This window comes from Prionailurus viverrinus, chromosome A3, assembly GCF_022837055.1.
Source record: "Prionailurus viverrinus isolate Anna chromosome A3, UM_Priviv_1.0, whole genome shotgun sequence".
In the NCBI taxonomy this organism is placed as follows: Eukaryota; Metazoa; Chordata; class Mammalia; order Carnivora; family Felidae; genus Prionailurus; species Prionailurus viverrinus.
This window is the reverse complement of record NC_062563.1, coordinates 28,636,594-28,655,104: the sequence shown is the minus strand read 5'-3', so window position 1 is coordinate 28,655,104 and position 18,511 is coordinate 28,636,594. Positions and strand designations below refer to the sequence as shown.

Here is an 18,511-nt window from a genome sequence, read left to right as displayed (position 1 = left end):
GCTGCCTCCTTCCTTCCCTGAGGGGCCCAGCCTAAGACAAGGAACAACTAGAAGCTTCCACAACCCTGCCCCAGATGCCTGCTTCCCCAGAGACCCACCTGCCCACAGTTCCTGCTGCTCCTCTCCCAGTCCTTGCTGCCCCCAGAGCTGGTCTTCATACCTGGTCCTGAGCAGGGGCCATGGGAACGTGCTCTGGAAACTGACACACGGGTATCTTCCTAGAATGTGAGAAACAAGTCACGTGTACGTGTACCAGGCTATCTCTCATCCATTTCCTGGGGACCGTGGCCATTAAGTACACACTCAAGGCTGTGCTCTCATGGGCCATTCCTGCCAACCCCCAGACTCGCCAGCCTCAGTGAGGTTCTCCAATGCCTCCTGAATGCAAACGAATCCCATCCTGGGTGGAAGAAGGGAAATGATTCTCCTTCCCCTTTGCCTACATGTCCTTCTACTCAAAGTAGAGAGAAGTTTCCTTCCTCTCCCTGTGACGGGGACACCAGCTCCCCATTCAGCTTCATCTTTCCTGATCTCCCCGCTCATGTATAGGTGCTGGCAGTCCAGAAACCTGGACCCTTCCCTGGTTTCCTTCTTTATACCCCGTGTTCAATTCTGCCTTTATAATGCTATGTCCAGTGGTGAGATGGTAAATGTTCAACAATCCACGCTCAGAAAGAAAAAGAAGCCTGATTTGTAGTGCTTGTCCACTTCTGTGATGTCTACACTCCCAATGCGGCCAATTTCAAGCTGCCAACAGTGGAACAACTAGCTTGCAAAATTCCTGGAAAGCTCTCAGGAGCGAGGGCAAGCCTCCTCCCGCCCACCAGGGAGCTCCACCCAGCACCTGCACGCTGCTCGCTCCCGGGCTGCCCCCTGGTCCCGGCAACCAGCATCCCTTCCTGGACCATTTCCGCGTCCCTAACAGACTCTCCGGGTTCCGCCACAGTGATCCTATGGAAATGGAGGTCAAATTGTCTCCCTTCTGTGCACGGCTCAGTCTCTCCCCCTTTCAAGCTCTGCTGATATGTCCCTTTACGAGAAGCACCTTCCAAAAGCCACCCCATGTAAAATACCAATTCCACTCTCACTCTGTGTTTTCACAGCTCATACCCAAACTGAGCTGTTTCCCTAGAACTTACGATCAGCTGACACGATAAACAAGGCAGTGCTCGCTCTGCACGGTGATGCAGGACCCAAGCAATGACGGCGCAGCTGAAACCACGTGAAGGGATCTCAATAATCACTGGGAAGCATAACAATTTTCTGTGCCCTTGAAAAACTTTTTTCAACACATCGGAAGCCCACCAACTGTCAGTTAGGAATGTATCGGGACATAAAAAAACAGTGAAACTATTATTCACCTGGTATACGGGCTTTTGAAATATGAGAAACGTTGAAAAGGGAAGAGTTTTATTTGTTTGCAAAGACTTATCAAGAGTAGTTTGCAGAGGGCTTGCCTTCCTCTGACGGCACAGTTTCCCATATAGAGCAAGCGTCTGGATTATCTCCCTCCTTTCTCACTTGGGATCAGCTTCCAACACTCCACCCTTAGCACTTCCGATGCTGTGAAATCTTTACAACGTTAATGTGAATGTTTGCTGGCATCACTTCGTCCGGGACATTGTCACCCTACCTTCCTCCCCCACTTTCCTCAGCGACGTGGTAAGTTTATCCTCACTCTCCTCCTCTGGCTGCATATCTGGATGCTTGGGAACAGTATCCCGGGCTGCATTCCCATGAGGGTCTCTGTGCCTTCATGAACCCCACTCCCATTGGGTTTGAACTTCCCCTCCAACCCTCTCGTTTCTCCACTGCACTGTCTGCGTTGGGCCCATTCCCTTGTTGCCATCACTCACTTTGGCACAATGTCACCCAGGTTCATCGCCGGGAGACCAAGTGACAACACGACCACCTGCTCTGCTGCTGTGGTAAACCGAGTGACAGAGTCACAGTGATCAACCCCTGTGGGCTTTGAAAGACGTGATGCTGACTTACCGTAATGTGCATCTGTTAGTTACGTAGGGACCTGTGGCTAAAGAAGACCCGGCGGGAACGTTTATACTTCATGCAATTGTTCGTGGTAAATTCCCTGGGGTAAATAAAACTGGAAGCGTGTGTCGAAGGACTGGCTGACATTTGTGCACATCGACACCATACGAAGCGAGAACTGCCTCCGTGTGTTCGTCTCTTCCGCAAGGAGGACGTCGACTCTGACAGAGAAGGGCCTCTGTGTCTTCAGTTCCCAGAACAACGACCGCCACGTCTTAAGCCATCACATTACAAAATAAATAAACCAGTGACTACTTCACGGAGGACCTCACTTTCTACTAGATGTCAGATTTTAAAATGAAATTGTGCTTTATTGAATCAGCTGGTGCACGTATCCAAAACCATTCTGTTAAACGCTGCTCTGTCTTCTTTCTGTTTTTTTTTTTTTTTAATTTTTTTTTTTCTTCAACGTTTATTTTTATTTTTGGGACAGAGAGAGACAGAGCATGAACGGGGGAGGGGCAGAGAGAGAGGGAGACACAGAATCGGAAACAGGCTCCAGGCTCTGAGCCGTCAGCCCAGAGCCCGACGCGGGGCTCGAACTCACGGACCGCGAGATCGTGACCTGGCTGAAGTCGGACGCTTAACCGACTGCGCCACCCAGGCGCCCCATGTGTTTTAATATTATATCATAACATCCTCCAGGAGGCAAGCGAGCGGATTTTCAGGAAACAAAACAGTAAAGCACAGGAACCACCGGGAAGAGCCCCCAGGGGCCAAAGCTGCAAGAGTCTGAGCGAAAAATAAGTAAAGTGGTACCTGGTTCCGGTGTGGCCTGAATGTTGGTGTCCCCACAAAATTCGCGTGTTAGAATCCCTCTGGCCCACGTGATGGTGTTAGAAGGGGGGGGGGGGGGGGAGCCTCTTGAAAGTGAGTAGGTCATGAGTGTTCCACCCTCATGAATGGGATCAGCCTTATAAAAGAGACACCCCCCCCCCCCGGCCCCGCCCCAGAGATCCCGAGACCCTTCTTCCCTGTGAGGCCACAATGAGAAATTCTATAGCGGTCCCTCTCGCAACCATGCTGGCCCCCTGATCTAAGACTCCAGCCTCCACAAGCGTGAGCAAGATGTTGCTTTTGTTCAGCAGCCACCCAGGCTGGGATGTTTTGCTATAGCTGCCTCAATAGACTACAAGTGATAAGGCCAATGTAAAATAAATATCAATGAGTCCATATTGCTATAAACAAATCACCGAACACATTAATAAATGGAGGGAAAGAAAACATGTCCTGGGCAGAAAAGTCCCAGATAATTTACGAAGATACTTCACTCTAGGGTGAGAAAGCCTAACTCCCCATTCCTGAAGTGTCAGCTGCTTGTGGTGACTCCCTTCCAAAGAGGACAGAATGGAAGGAGGAAAAAGGAGTAACTACAGTGGAGACAGTTGACAAAGTTCAGTCAGGTGATCACGATCTCCCCAACAGTCATATACCATTGGTGACACTGTGCACCCTGGATGTAATGTGATGAAAATGGCATTTTTCCTCTGTGACCTTCCTCCCCAAACCCATCACCCCCGGCTGATTATGAGAAAAGTGTCAGACAAACGGCAAAGAGGGACATTCCACAACATACCCGAGCGGCGCTCCTAAAAACTGTCAGACCATCATGAACAAGCAAAGTCTAAGAGGCTGTCCCAGCCAAGAGGAGCCTAAAAAGACATGACAAGGCAGTGTAATGTGGGATGCTGCATGGATACATGGTTAAAAACTAAGGAAATCTCCTCTGGACTGAATGTCTGTGTGTCTCCAAAGTTCACGTGTTGACATTCAATCCCCAGTGCGATTGGATACGGAGGTGGGTCTTTGAAAAGTTAATTAGGTCCTGAGTGTAGAGTCCTCATGAATGAGATCAGTGCCCTTATGAAAAATACCAGATGGACAGCTCCCCGGGTGCACACTGTGAGAATACAAGTAGTGGGCACTCTACAAATGGAAAGAGTGTTCTACAAACGGAAAGAGTGTTCTAATCACAGCATAATATCCTAGCACCCTGATCTCAACTTCCAGCCTCCAGAATTGTGAGAAATAATTTCCTGTTATTCAAGGCATCCAGTTTATGGCGTTTTCTTATAGCGGCCCAAGCTAAGGCAAAATCTAAATAAACTATGGACTTTCTTTAATAATAACGTACCAATATTGGTTCATTAATTTTAACGGATCCACCACACTACTGTGAGAAGTGAATAAGGGGGAAACGGTGGGCCGCTGTGCCTGGAAACACTGTATGATTGTCACAAGTTTCTCCAAATTTCAAAACTGAAGCCCATTAAAAAAAAATCCCAAGGGGCACCTGGGTGGCTCCATAGGCTGGGCGTCCGACTTCAGCTCAGGTCACCATCTCACGGTGCGTGAGTTCGAGCCCCACCTGTGCTGACACCTCAGAGCCTGGAGCCTGCTTCGGATTCTATGTCTCCCTCTCTCTCTGCACCTGGGCCCCCTTGTGCTCTGTCTCTGTCTCTGTCTCTCTCTCTTAAAAATAAATAAACATTTAAAAAAAAAATCTCAACATCTTGTCTTCAACTTGATCTCTGCCTCTTGCATGCCCTTGGGGGACACTGGAAAGATGTAAGGGGTGGGGAGATTTTTCATTCAGGCAAGAGATGATGATGGACATGGAGAAATAGATTCAACAGGTATTTAGGAGGTAAAACAGGGCCTGTAGCAGGCAGACAAGAGTGGACAAGTGAGGGTGTAGAACATGGGTCCCTTTTTGGTTTGACCAAATGGGTACAGGATGTGCCACATACCGAACAGGATGGAAAGCTGGAAGAGAACACCCGAGTTGAGACTACGAACTCAGTTTTGAATCCTTGAGCTCTACAAATGAAAATTTCAACGTCAAAGGATGTATAGGTTGAGCCACCAAGAAGTGGATTCAGGATTGGGAGCTTGACTGCATCTGGTTGCAAATCCACTGGTCTTGACCCTCAAGGCACTAAAAACCCACATCTCTGAAGAGTTTAGAGTCTGCTGTAAAGTATGAAGTCTATCAGAGGTGAACAGAAGGGTAAGAGGCTGGAGACTGAAGGAAAGATCCCGTTAATCCCTCAGCAGGAACTGTGGATGGCCTCCCAGCATGGAATTCATCTTTCCAGAACAAGGTGATGCAATGGTGACATCACAAAGGGAGGGGGAGTCTTGTCATCTCGTACAGGACGTTCAGCCCGCTCTGCATTCTCCTCTTGTTCTAACACCTCTCTTGGCCTTAACCATCTTGTTGATCCCGAAGAGGAGGTGGGGCTCCCAAGGAAGCAGTAGCGAAATAGCCCTAGCCATCAGCATGTGACTACGGATTCCTGGACATTAAAGGGTCAACGGCGGAGTGTGGGCTGAGAGTCCCTGGAGACAACCTGTGTGCTTGGGTAGAGCGCAATCCAGTAGTAAGAGAGAAGGAAGTAAACGTGCTGGGTCCTCTCTCTTTCTGAGAGTGTTTCTTGTGTCCCTCCACTCCTTTCCTCCAGAACCGGCCCAAGACCCATCACAGACAGCAGGACAGCCCTCCGCTGCCCAGGTATGTGTCTAGGTGCGTTGCTTTCCCTCTTGCAGAGTATCGCCCCAGCACATCTCCCCTGTGACTCCCTCCATCTTCTAAAGCACACATCTTCACAATCTCCAAAACTCTAACCTCTTTCCCACACCGTATCTCTGGGATCTCTAAACTGGCAGGTGGGCAGGTTGGCGAGAACCTCAGATGGGACGAGGCTCAGGAATGAGCACAAGCCTGTGGGTGTCAGGCCCTTAACTCTGGGAACCCAAGCATTTCCAGCAGCAACTTCTCAGCTTACAGCCACCTAGTCTGTTCAGCTGATCATCTAAAAAGTGTTACAGTCCCATGGTCTTTCCTCTCATCACAATCCCCTTCCTCTGACATCATGGAAGCAGGGAGTGTCTTCTCTCCTCAGAGCACAGAGTCCCGGACCTCTCCAGGACAACACTCAAGACAGAGAAGGCTCCAGGGGCCACGACGATGCCTGTCCTTTCCTCCCTACACTGCCCAACTCTGCCATCCCTGCTGCTGACTCTGCTTCTGGGATTCACAGGTGAGGGGGGCCTCAGGTGTGTTTTGTGGGGGGCTCCCCTATGCCTGTTTACTGTGTTCTCCTCACCTATTACCCTAGAATTTCTTGGGGGAGGGTTTTTCTGTCCCAGCCAGAATTTATAGAACTAGACTGGAATGGCTCCCAGCTCACAACATCTCCCAGTGGTCATGTCTGTTCCACACCCTTTTGTTCAGGTAATGGATACACCCCCCAACAGTCACAGGGCTCAGCACAGCATACCTGAGAGTTCTCATCCCTTAGCCCCTAGTATCAGAGAACCTGAGTTTTACACTTATCACCCCTACACAGATGCTACCTCTCAATGGAAAAAAAAAAAACGTGTTGGAAAACATGAAATTATAAAGCAAGGAAAGAAAGCACGGTGCTTCCATCCAAAGATAATCACCTTTAAAAATTTGCAGAGGTGTGCGTGCTCATGGAATTTAGCCAGAAGTGGTCACTAGAGGTCTGTCTGGGTCACTGATGGAAGCTGAACGTTGCAGCGTCAACAACAGGACTGGGCAGGTCTCCTCTGCTTGCTGAAAAAGCCAAGCAAGCATGTGGAGTCTCTTCCCCAAAGCCATTGGTTCATCTTAGCAGAGGTTTCAGTCCCAGTGCCAGAGCACATGGCTTTAGGGGTGCACATCAGATGAAAGAGGAAGCCAAAACCATTATCTGAGTCTAAGGAAGAGGAAGAAAGCTTGGATAGGAAAGAGTAACGTATAGGAGGCACCCGGGCCCACTGGAGAATGTCAGCAAACATCTCAAGAGAAATTAACACCAATTTTGTACAATGTCTTCCAGAAAAAAGAAGAGGAGGAAACACTTCCCTACTCATTTGATGAGGTTATTATTATCTTGATAGCAAAACCAGATAGACTTTACATAAAATAGAAAACTACAGACCAATATCCCTCATGAATCTAAAGGCAAGAATCCTCAACAAAGTGTCGGCATATAGAATTTCACAATGTGCAAAGTTATATGCCATGCGTAAGTAGGATTTATTCAAGGCATGCAAAGCTGTTTCAACTTTTGAAAACCAGTCATTGTAATCCATCAGATCAAAGGGTTAAGGGAGAAAAACTGCATAACGGTATCACTTGATGCAGAAGAAGCATTTGACAAATCCAAAACCCGTTCATGATGAAACCTCTCGGCAAACCATAAATAGCAGGGAACTTCCTCTATGTGATAAAGAACATCTACAAAAAGTCTCACAGTTATCATTCTACTTAATGGTGAAAGACACTGTATGTATTTCCTAAGACAAGGACTGAGGCAAGGGTGTCCATTCTCACAACTCTTGTTCAAAATAGTACTGGAAGCTGTAGCAGAAAGAGGGACAAGAAGAAAGGAAGGGAAGAGAAGGAAGGGAAAGGAAAAGAGTGTAAATTGAAAAGAAAATAAAACCTCCTTGTTTACAGATGACATGATTGTCTACATAGAAAATCCCAAAAGGATCTCCTAAAAAAAAAATAAATAAAACAACAAAAAACTCAGGATAATAAGCAAGTTCAACAAGGAAACGAGATCAACGCACAAAAATCAGTGTATTTCCATAGACTAAAAACACACGTGACCATTTATATTAGCACCCAAAAAAAGAGAAATACTTAGGTATAAATCTCATATAATATATACAAGATCTAGGGGCGTCTGGGTGGCTCAGTCGGTTGGGCGTCTGACTTCGGCTCAGGTCATGATCTCGCGGTTCGTGAGTTCAAGCCACGCATTGGGCTCTGTGCTGACAGCTCAGAGACTGGAGCCTGCTTCAGACTCTGTGTCTCCCTCTCTCTCTGCCCTTCCCCCGCTCATGCTCTCTCTCTCTCCTTCAAAAATAAACACTAAAAAAATTAAAATATATATATATACACACACAAGATCTATATAAAGAAAGCTAGAGAACTGAACAAAGCAATCAAGAAAAAATAGAGATACATTCCATGTTCATGGGTAGGAAGACTCAATATTGCCAAGATGTCAGTTCTTCCCAATTTGATCTATGGATAAATGCAATTCCAATAAAAATACCAGCAAAGTACAGATATTGACAAACTGACTCTGAAGTGTATATGGAGAGGTTAAAGATCCAGAATAGCCAACTCAATGTTGGAGAAGAACAAGTCAGAGGACTGACACCATTCGACTACAAGACGTACTAGAAAGTTCCAGTAATAGAAACAGTGGCATTGGTGAGAGAATAGACACACAAATCAATGCAATAGAATAGGAAGTCCAGAAATAGACTCACATAAATACAGCCAACTGATCTGTTGGAAAGGAGCAAAGATAATCTTTTCAACAAATGTTGCTATAACAATTGGAGATCTGCACATCCACGTGCAAAAAATAAAATAAAATAAAATAAAAAAATTCTAGACACAGACCTAACAGGCTTCATAAAAATAATGTAAAACACAAAACTATAAAATTCCTAGAAGATATCCTAGAAGAAAATCTAGATGATCTTTGATATGGAAATGACTTTCATTCATAAACAGAGTTCGTATTTTAAAGCAGTTTCAAGTTCACACCAAAATGGAGAAGGGGCAGAGATTTCCCTTCCCCACATATCACAGCCTCCCCCATTATCAATATCCTCCACCAGAGTGGTGCGTATATTACAAACAATGAACCTACACTGATGTCATTAACACCCAAAGACCATAGCACACGTTATGGTTCACTCTTAGTATTGTATAGTCTATGGGTTTGGACAAATGTACAGTGAGATCCGCCTTTGTAGTATTTTACAGAATTGTTTCGCTACCCTAAAAACCCTCTGTGCTCTGTCTATTTACCTCTTTCCACCCTAACCCCTGACAATCACTGATGTATTTACAGTCTCTATAGTTTGGCCTTTTCCAGAATGTCATACAGATGGAATCGTGTAGTATGCAGGCTTTTCCTGCATTAATGATAAGCTTTTAAGGTCCTTTCACATCTTTTCAGGGCTTGCTTGAAAGCTCATTTCTTTTTATAGCATTGGATGATATTCCACTGTCTGGATGTACCACAATTTCCTTATCCATTCAACTACTGAAGGTCATCCTAGTTGCTTTCAAGCTTGGCAATTATAAATAAAGCTGCTATAAACTATGAGGTGGAATCTGTTCCCGGCCTCACTCCTAACCTCTGGTAGCCTCAGATGGTCCTCAGAGGGTACACGGCATTCTCCCTGTGACTTCACACCCTCTTCCCTCTGGGCATGACAGATAAGCTAAGCTGCACTTCAACTCCTGGATCACATGAGCTATGAAACCATATGTATTTTCTTAAACCGCTAAGTCTGGGTCATTTGCTTTTCAGCAAGTTCCCTTGTTTATTAGAGCCTACTATGCTCCGGCACATCCTCATATCGTGATGCAGAAAAGAAGGTACCTGCCCCCTTTCTGTGCATTGGTCCCCTTCCCCTCATCCCATATGGCAACCCAATTTGTAATTGTCACACTTTGGTGCCAGCTGAAAGAGTATGTAATGAGACTCCACCTTGACCTAGAACCAGACACTCAGAACATCTTGGGCCAAGACAAAGAACACGAGAAATGATGCAAAGTTTCTTTCCAGGAACTGCAGGTGAAGAGTTCCAGGTGAACCAGCCTGAGAGTTCAGTGTCAGTCAGAGCTGGAGACATCTTAACACTGGCCTGCAACGTGTCTGCTCACTCCCCAGCAGGGCCTGTCTTGTGGTTCAGGAAGAATGGGCCAGAACAACAATTAATCTACAGTTTCAATGGCAGCCACTTCCCCCGAGTAAACCAAGTGGAAAACACAGAGGTCAATCAAACAGACTATTCCATCCGCATCAGTGATGTGTCACCTAAGGACACGGGCACCTATTACTGTGTGAAGTTAACAATAGGGCATCCTGACATGGCGTACATATCTGGTTCAGGCACCTACGTGTCTGTGAATGGTGAGTACAGGTCTGACGATTTCCATCCCCTTGGTGTGTAAAACTAAATTCTCCAAAATCTGAAACATGTACCAAATCATCACAACACACTGGATACTGTGTCCCTTCATCCACAAACAACACTGCAGGCCGGGATTCTATACATGGCTCTTCTGTTAGTCTGGGACCCTGAGCCCACTATTGAATCAAGCCTTGTTACAGACCAGGTCCTTCTCTGATGACCCAACCACTAAAACCCGAACACAGAGATACTCCAAAGTAAAAAGATGTTCAGTAGGTAAAATGCAACTACATGTGTGTACCTCATGGTCCAAAAACTTGGTAAAATGGGCCTAGAAGTCTGAGTGCCCTTTCTGAGGTTTAGTGACAAACTTGAGCTCAAGAATATGCATTGTGTCTCTTGTGGCCTGTATCCTGACTCTAAGCATCAGTCCCAGACAGTTGCAGCCACATATTAGCTTCCGGATTTGGATGGAATCTCAACCCAGTTGAAGTTTGCCCCCAAGCCTAATATCTCCTGAGCCAAAACAAAGGTTCTGCCACAGCCAGGCAGAACCTCTACAAGCCTGCACAATTCCACTTGCCCATTTCTAACTGGAATGTCACTGGGGCCTGGTGGAAGGTTCCTGAGCAACCACCACAATGCAGTCAGGGACTTCATTCCCCACACAGGAAGTCCATGAGTGAGTGTGGTCTCCTACTATGGCTTCTGGGGAACCTAGGGACCAATCGGAGTGTCCTTGTGTGTCACCCACTCCCAGGTCTTGTTTGGAAAAGCTGTCCTGGAGGGGTTGACTCACTCTCCTCACACTTGATCCTTCCCTGGTCTGCCCTGGGCTACCCTCAGCTCTGCTGTTCTCTGATTCTCTGAGGACAAGCAGTGTTTCCTGCTTCTTCCTACTCTCTGAGTTAATTCCATTAAATACAGTGAGATTAGGGTATCCATCTGTTCTGCTAGGAAAACCAGTCTTCCCCAGTCATGTTCTCCTCAAGTCCACCCACGTTCTAGGCCATCCAACTGGCCATGGAACATTTACACATTTCCCTCAAGCTAGAAAATGTGAGTGTAGGCAGCCTACCTGCCATTCTCTCTCAGCCTCCCCAGCCAGGAGTTCCCTTGTCTCTCTAACCTGCACCTCACCCCATCAGTGATGTTGATGGTTTGCCAACTTGAAAGGAGAGATATTACCAGGACCTGACACAGCATGTGGCAGGGATGTTGGTGGCAGTGGGTGTCGGGGGTCAGTCGTGGACCCTTCAAAATTGACAAAGTCCCTTGAGGCTCTACTCTCTTTTGTTGGGAAGAGGAAACTGTCTCTCTTTTCTATCTTGAGAGATAAGCAGAGGAACCACACCCTGCCTGCATGCACATATAGTAATCCTAAATGCCCCCCCCCAATTCTTTAGGTTTACTCTCTCTCGACTTCCCCTTTCTCCATACCTGTCAGTCCTAATATCTCCACAAATTCTGTGGCTGCTCACCCTTCAGAAAAGAGATGAAGGTCAATCCCAAACTCACTGTAAGTGTGAGGTGGGCAGAGAGTACTTGGACCCATCTCCAAATGTACTGCGTGATCTTTGGCATTTAGATGGGAGAGGGACGAGTCTCTCTCCATGAACACTACCAATTCATAATCCCAGAACCTCTTCCTCTCTGTCTTCTTACCTTGGTTAGGGGCTGAGACGTGGAACTGGGGAGGTGACACATCTGATCCCCTGCACTGACCCCCCTCAGTCGGTGAGGTCAGGAGCTTCCACCACTTGCAGAGGCCCCTCTAAACTCAGCGTGTGCGTGCTCCCATGTGGCATTAAAAGAACTAATTAATGAATGGGGTCCGACCATGATCTGGATCCAAGTTCTCTCCCATCCTCTCTAGGTCACAGCATGGGAAGTAAGAAATGATTTTGAGTTTCTTTGCAGGAGCCTCACATGAGCTATACCAGGTGCAACAAGCTGAGATGACACAGACTGTATCGACCGGAGACACAGTCACTTTGAGTTGCAGGGTACCAGATTCGTTCCCCAAAGGACCTGTCTTATGGTTCAAGGGAACTGGGCCGCACCGGGAATTAATCTACAATTTCAAAGGAGGCATCTTTCCCAGAGTAAAAGAAATTGGACGCACCACCAAAGCTGGCAACACAGACTTTTCCATCCACATCAGTGAAATCTCTCTTGCAGACGCTGGCACCTACTACTGCGTGAAGTTCAAGGAGGGGCAACCTGACCTGGAGTTCCAGTCAGGTCCAGGCACTGAGGTGTTTGTGACTAGTAAGTTTGTCTCTTCCTTCCCCTGTTATGGGCTGCTATCTCAGTTAACCAAGTCCTCTACTCATCGAACAACTAGATTATGCTAAATATTATTGAAGGTGCAATATACATTCTTCTGTCATTCTCTCGGCAACTTGCGAATTAAGTGTTTTACAGGAGAAGAAACGGATTCAGAAAGGTCAATTGAGTGATGAAGGACATTTTGATTGACATCCCAATATTCAACCCACCCCCAATAGCCTAGACTAAACCAGTTAAGGGTAATTTCATGACTCCCTACCAGTGATTAACTCAAATATGAGACTGTCTTAAGCCAGTTTGTGTCCCTAAGAGAAAAGAACAGGCTTGCAGAGAAATCTGGGAAACTAATGCAATTCTCTTTCTTGTTGGCTAGGAACAAGCAGTCATATTGCCCCAGGTGCTCCTGAGAGACATCTTATGACCATGAGGGGAACCAAGTTGAGGAAAAATCTGCTCTAGAGAAGTGCAAAGATATAAAGAATGTGGGTTGACGACATTGCACCGCCATATTGTTCCTGGTTCCAACCCCACTTCTGGACCTCCAGTTATGGGAGAGAAAACATCTCCTTGTTAAGCCAGTTTGCTGAAAGTTAGCACTGTCCTAAGGGATGCCAGGTGATAAAGTTCCCACGTCCACGGAGCACTAAAGTACGATTTCAAATCATGGTTTTTTTCTGTTCCTAAAGCCTTACTTTTTAATTTTATTTTTCTATTTTGTGATAATCTCTGAACTCTGAGTAATACCCAGCCTGAGAAATGACTATATTGGTGATACTACAATACTACTATTTGGAGGGCATCTACTATATATCAAGGATCTACCTTTCCCATACTACTGTCTTCACCTACATAGCAACTTGAGTAGAAGAGGGATTGTCCTTTTTGTACTCATGTGAAAACTGGGGCTCCAGAGGAATCAGGGGTACAGAGAGTAGGAGAAAGAGGTGAGGTTGGTCTGGGCTCTCTCTCTCTTCACTTTACCTATTAGTGAAGAGCCTTTCCTTACAAGAAATAAGAACCCAAAATATTGGTTTAAAGTGATCCAGTAGCTGAGAAGGATTCTAGGTTCCTCCCGGCATCCAAAGCAGAGCTTTAGGACTAAGGACTCAGGGCCACCAAGAATCTTATTCTTTTAAATTCTCTCATCTCTATTCATCTCTGCCTGGCTTTGTCTCTCCGGATGCACACAGGCCTTATCTGTATAACGGAAGGGATAAGGGATAAGTATCTGTATAACGGAAGGGATAAGGGATAAATGTTGACATTCATTACATCATCTCAGCGGCCAGCATGGGAAGAGAGCTTCTTCTTCCCAGCTTCCACAAATGAATCCCAGAGAATCATTTGAAATTGCCTTTCCTGTGCCTTCCACTTACCCATTATTACAAAAGAAAGAAGGTGTTAGGTAGGGAATCCATCAACCCAGTGAAATGAATGTCCAACAGACGACATGTGTCCCCACCAAGGTCCAAACCCTTCATGTAACATATTAAGGAGTTGAGACCCAGAGACTGGGCTTGCCTAAAGTCACAACGGTTAACAGAACTCTGATCTCTTACTCCCATAATCCTTGGGTTTATGACTTTATCTTCTTCCTAATAAGAAGACTCAAGTTAGAGTGGGGGTGTGGATGTGCATAAAGATAATTTACCGAAAAAATACTGTGAATGAGTTCAATGTCCCTGTTAAAATCCAAAGAGTCAGAAATGTATTAATTTATACCATTTCTACATAATAAATAAAAAGCATATATACATACAGTTTTGAAATACTGAGCTGAGTATAAGTTTGCTGTAGTTGTTATAACTAATTGTCACAAACTTCAGGGTTTAAAACAGAAATAGTCCTATGTGAGTGGTATGACAGTGTGAGGATCTCTGTGCCTCTACTCCCAGAAAAAAATTTTTGGTGAAAAGAAATTGTTTTTAATCATTTAAAGTAGTGACATCAGCAAGATGAGCAGATTAGGAAGTCCCCAAGCCTTCCTCTCCCATGGAGACAACCAAACAACAACCATCTATGGACCAGAATACCTTTGTAAGAATGTTAGAAATCAGCTGAGAAGCAGCAGCCCCCAGACCAATGGAAAACCAGGAAGGGATTGCAGTGAAAGCTGTAGTAAAGTTTGCGATGTTTTGTACACTCATACCCTACCCCCAACCTGATATAGGGCACAGTTAAGGAGGAAACCTCCCATACATGCTTCACCCTCAGGATGGAAACAGAACAGATCATACATCAAACACTCTGGATTGTCTGGGGGCTGCCTGAGGGGATGGTTTCTGTCTCATCTGATTCAGTGCACTAAAAGGAACAGCAGTGCAGGTTAGAAGTGCTGAAAACAGAGACCATCAAAATGGCTTATTAGAGCTACACACGTTATGCAGCTCCACAAGAAGACACCAGGGAGAATAAGAGACTGTGATCTCTCGAGAAGAAAAGGCAAGCTGCTTAGAGAATTTGAGGCAGCTAAAAAACCATACACAAGCCCAGAGAAGTTACATCCCCAGAAAACATTTGAAAGGTCCCAGAACTTCTTGCCAGGCTGACTGAGGAAGTAAGCCAGTCCATAAAACGGTGGTTATCTTAGTCCATTCAGGCTGCTATAACAAAATACTAGACTGGGTAGCTTATAAATAATAGAAATTTGTTCCCTACAGTTCTGGAGGCTGGAAATCCAAGATTATGGCACTAGCATGGTCAGGTGAGGCTCATTGTGGCTTAACATGGTAAAAGGGGCTAGGGACCTCTGTGGGGTCTCTTTTATAAGGCACTAATCTCATTCATAAAGCATCCACTCTCAAGACCTAAGCACCTCCTGAAAGCTCCACCTACTAATACCATCACCTTTGGGGAGTAGAATTTCAACATATGAATTTGGGGGAGGATGCAAACATGGTTTTTTCAAATGCCAAAATCCCAAAAAAAGAGCAAAAAAAACACACAAAGAACCAGGAAAACATGGCCCAATGAAATGAAAAACATAAAACTCCAAAAGCCAACCCCCTTAAGAAACTCAGATGGCTGGACTTCCTGCCAAATAACTCAAAACAACTATGTTAAAGCTACTCAATATGCTAAAAGAGAACATGGATAACCAATGAAATGAAATCAAGAAAACATATGAAAAAAACAAAGCAACATATGAACAAAATGAGAATATCAACAACAACAACAACAACAACAACAACAACAACAACAAAAACTGTAATAAAGAACTTAACAAATTCTGGACCTGAAAAATACAATAGTGAATTGAATATCTACCAGAGGGGTTAAACAGCAGACTTGATGAGGCAGGAGAAAGAACCAGAGAACCTGAACACAATTCACTTGAAATCACTGAGTCACAGAAGACAAAAGAATTAAGAAAGTGAAGACAACCTAAAACATTTATGTTACCATCAAACAGACCAATATACACATTATAGGAATCCCGAGAGAGAGAAAGAAGCAGACAACTTATTTGGGGGGAAAAATGGCCCCAAAACTTTCCGAATCTGAAGAAATAAATTGACATATAAATTCAAATAACTCCAACCAGGATAAATCCAAAAATACCCACAAGGAGAAACATTATAATCAAACAATTGAAAGTCAAAGACAAAGAGAGGAACTTGAAAGCATCAAGAGAAAAGCAGCTCATTACATAAAAAGGAACTTCTGTAATATCATTAGTGAATTTCTTGGATGAATCCATGCAGCCCAGAAGGCAATGGAATGATATATTCAGATTGCTGAAAGAACAAATCTGTCAACCAAGAATACTATATCTAATAAAACTGTCCCTCAAAAATGAAAGCGATATTAAGACTTCCCCAGTTAAACAAATGTAGAAAGTGTTCATTACCTCTAGAGCTTCTCTATAAGAATGCTAAAGGGAACCCTTCAAGTTTAAGTAAAAAGATAATGGACAGCAGGGGCGCCTGGGTGGCTCAGTCGGTTGAGCATCCGACTTTGGCTCCGGTCATGATCTCATGGTTCATGAGTTTGAGCCCTGCGTGGGGCTCTGTGTTGACAGCTCAGAGCCTGGAGCCTGCTTCAGATTCTGTCTCTCCTTCTCTCTCTCTCTGCCTTTCCCCCGCTCATTCTGTCTCTCTGTCTCTCAAAAATAAATAAACATTAAAATTTTTTTTTAAAAAAAGAAAAGATACTGGACAGCAAAATGAAGCTATACAAAACTATAAAGTTCTCCAGTAAAGGAAAATACATGTACAAACACAGTAATCTGTATTATTGTAATTTTGGTGCATAAGTTCACTCTTAATTCTTGTATAGAATTTAAGTGAGAAAAACAAAAAGCTATAAATCCATATTGAGTATACAATATATAAACATGTAATTTGTGATATCAGTAACAAAGTTGGGGTGGTGGAGATGTAAGTCGTGGCATTTCTGTATGCAATTGAAGTTAAGTTGCCATCAGTTTAAAATAGATTGTTGTAGGGGTGCCTGGGTGACTCAATCGGTTAAGCATCTGACTTCAGTTCAGGTCATGATCTCGCAGTTCATGAGTTCGAGCCCTGTGTAGGGCTCTGCTGACAGCTAAGAGCCTGGAGCCCGTTTCAGATTCTGTGTCTCCTTCTCTCTGCTCCTCCTCATCTCACTCTCTCTCTCCTCTCTGTCTCTGTCTCTGTCTCTATCTCTGTCTCTCTCTCTCTCTCTCTCTCTGTCTCTCTCTCAAAAATAAATAAACATTAAAAAAATAAAATAAAATAAAATAGATTGTTATAACTTTAAGGTATTTTTGCAATGGTAACCACAAAGAAAAGATCTATAAATACAGACAAAACAAAATGAAAAAGAAATCCAAGGATTCCACTGCAAAATCAATGAAAAACAAAAGAAGGCAGTAAGAGAGGAAAGAAAGGGCAAAAAAGGTACAAGATATGCAGGAAACAATGAACAAAATGACTATAGTTAAGCCCTTCCCTATTAGTAATTACTTTGAATTTAAATGGACTAAACTCCCTAATAAAAAGATATAAATTGGCTAACTGATTTTTTGAAAATGTGGATCCAGCTATATGCTATCTATAAGAGACTCCCTTTACATCTAAGAACATACAGAGGCTGAAAATGAAAGAAGGGAAAAAGATGTTCCATTCAAATGATAACCAAAAGAGAGCATATGTGGCTATTCTGATACCAGATAAAATACACTTTAAATACAAATCTGATACAACAAACAAAGAGGACATTACATAATAATCAAAGGGTTGACTCAACCAAAAGTATATAAAAATATTTATTCAGTACACATCAGATCTCTAAATTTTGGTAGCAAATATTGATAGGATTGAAGGGAGAAATACACACAATAAGAGAAGGAGATTTCAAGACCCCACTTTCAATAATGGATGAACAATCGGAAGATTAATGAGGAAACAGAAGAGCAGAATAACACTACAGACCAACTAGACTTAACAGACATATACAGAACATTCCACCCAACAACAGCAGAATATACATTCTCCTCAAAGTACACATGGAACATTCTCCAAGACAGAACATATGTTAGGTCACAGAACAGTCTTAACAAATTTTAAAAGGTGGAAAGTATCTTTTCTGATTACAATAGAATGTAATTAGAAATCAACAGCAGAAGAAAAACAGGAAAAATTTAAAAATACACAGAAATTAAACAACACAATCTTAAACAACAAAGCGTCAAAAAAGAAATCACAAAGTTAATTAGAAAATATCTTCTGACAAATAAAAACACAACATACCAAAACTTAAGGGATTCAGTAAAAACAGTTCTAAGAGGGAGTTTATGGTGATAGATGCATACATTAGAAAGAGGTTGGTAGAAATATAAACTGGTGAAGCCACTTTGGAAAACAATGTGGAGGTTCCTCAAAAAATTACAAATAGAATTACCTTAGAACCCAGCGATTGCATTCTTAGGTATTTATCCAAAGGATACAAAAATGCTAATTTGAAGAGGTACATGCACCCCAGTGTTTATACCAGTGTTACCAACAATAGCCAAATTATGGAAAGAGTCCAAATGCCCATCGACTGATGAATGGATAAAGAAAGATTTGGTATATACCAAATGGATTATTACTCGGCAATCAAAAAGAATGAAATCTTGCCGTTTGCAACAACATGGATGGAAGTAGAGTGTATGATGCTAAGCAAAATAAGTCAGGCAGAGAAAGACAAATATCATAGGATTTCACTCATATGTGGAATTTAAGAA

At 43.9% G+C, this 18,511-nt stretch overlaps 1 protein-coding gene across 3 annotated transcripts; it reads left to right on the top strand.

Annotated features, from left to right (window-relative positions):
- Window positions 1-5,170: 5,170 nt before the first annotated feature.
- On the top strand, window positions 5,171-12,968 carry LOC125161922 (signal-regulatory protein beta-1-like). 3 transcript variants are annotated; one of them, XM_047852255.1, is made up of 5 exons: window positions 5,171-5,563; window positions 5,955-6,092; window positions 9,663-10,010; window positions 11,932-12,282; window positions 12,677-12,968. In XM_047852255.1, the coding sequence occupies exons 2-5, from the start codon at window positions 6,020-6,022 to the stop codon at window positions 12,760-12,762; spliced, it is 858 nt and encodes a 285-aa protein (XP_047708211.1). In that variant the 5' UTR covers window positions 5,171-5,563; window positions 5,955-6,019; the 3' UTR covers window positions 12,763-12,968. The 3 variants fall into 3 exon arrangements, with proteins under 3 accessions (XP_047708211.1, XP_047708212.1, XP_047708213.1); XM_047852256.1 differs by having other exon boundaries at window positions 5,215-5,563; window positions 5,935-6,092; XM_047852257.1 differs by lacking the exon at window positions 5,171-5,563 and having other exon boundaries at window positions 5,958-6,092; window positions 12,193-12,282.
- The last annotated feature ends 5,543 nt before the right edge of the window (window positions 12,969-18,511 follow it).

Excerpts from the sequence above, each read along its gene's own strand:
- LOC125161922 (XM_047852255.1), top strand. The coding sequence starts at position 6,020 with ATGCCTGTCCTTTCCTCCCTACACTGCCCAACTCTGCCATCCCTGCTG. Across the intron at positions 6,093-9,662 it reads TCTGCTTCTGGGATTCACAG|GAACTGCAGGTGAAGAGTTC; the intron begins GTGAGGGGGGCC and ends GTTTCTTTCCAG. Across the intron at positions 10,011-11,931 it reads CACCTACGTGTCTGTGAATG|GAGCCTCACATGAGCTATAC; the intron begins GTGAGTACAGGT and ends GTTTCTTTGCAG.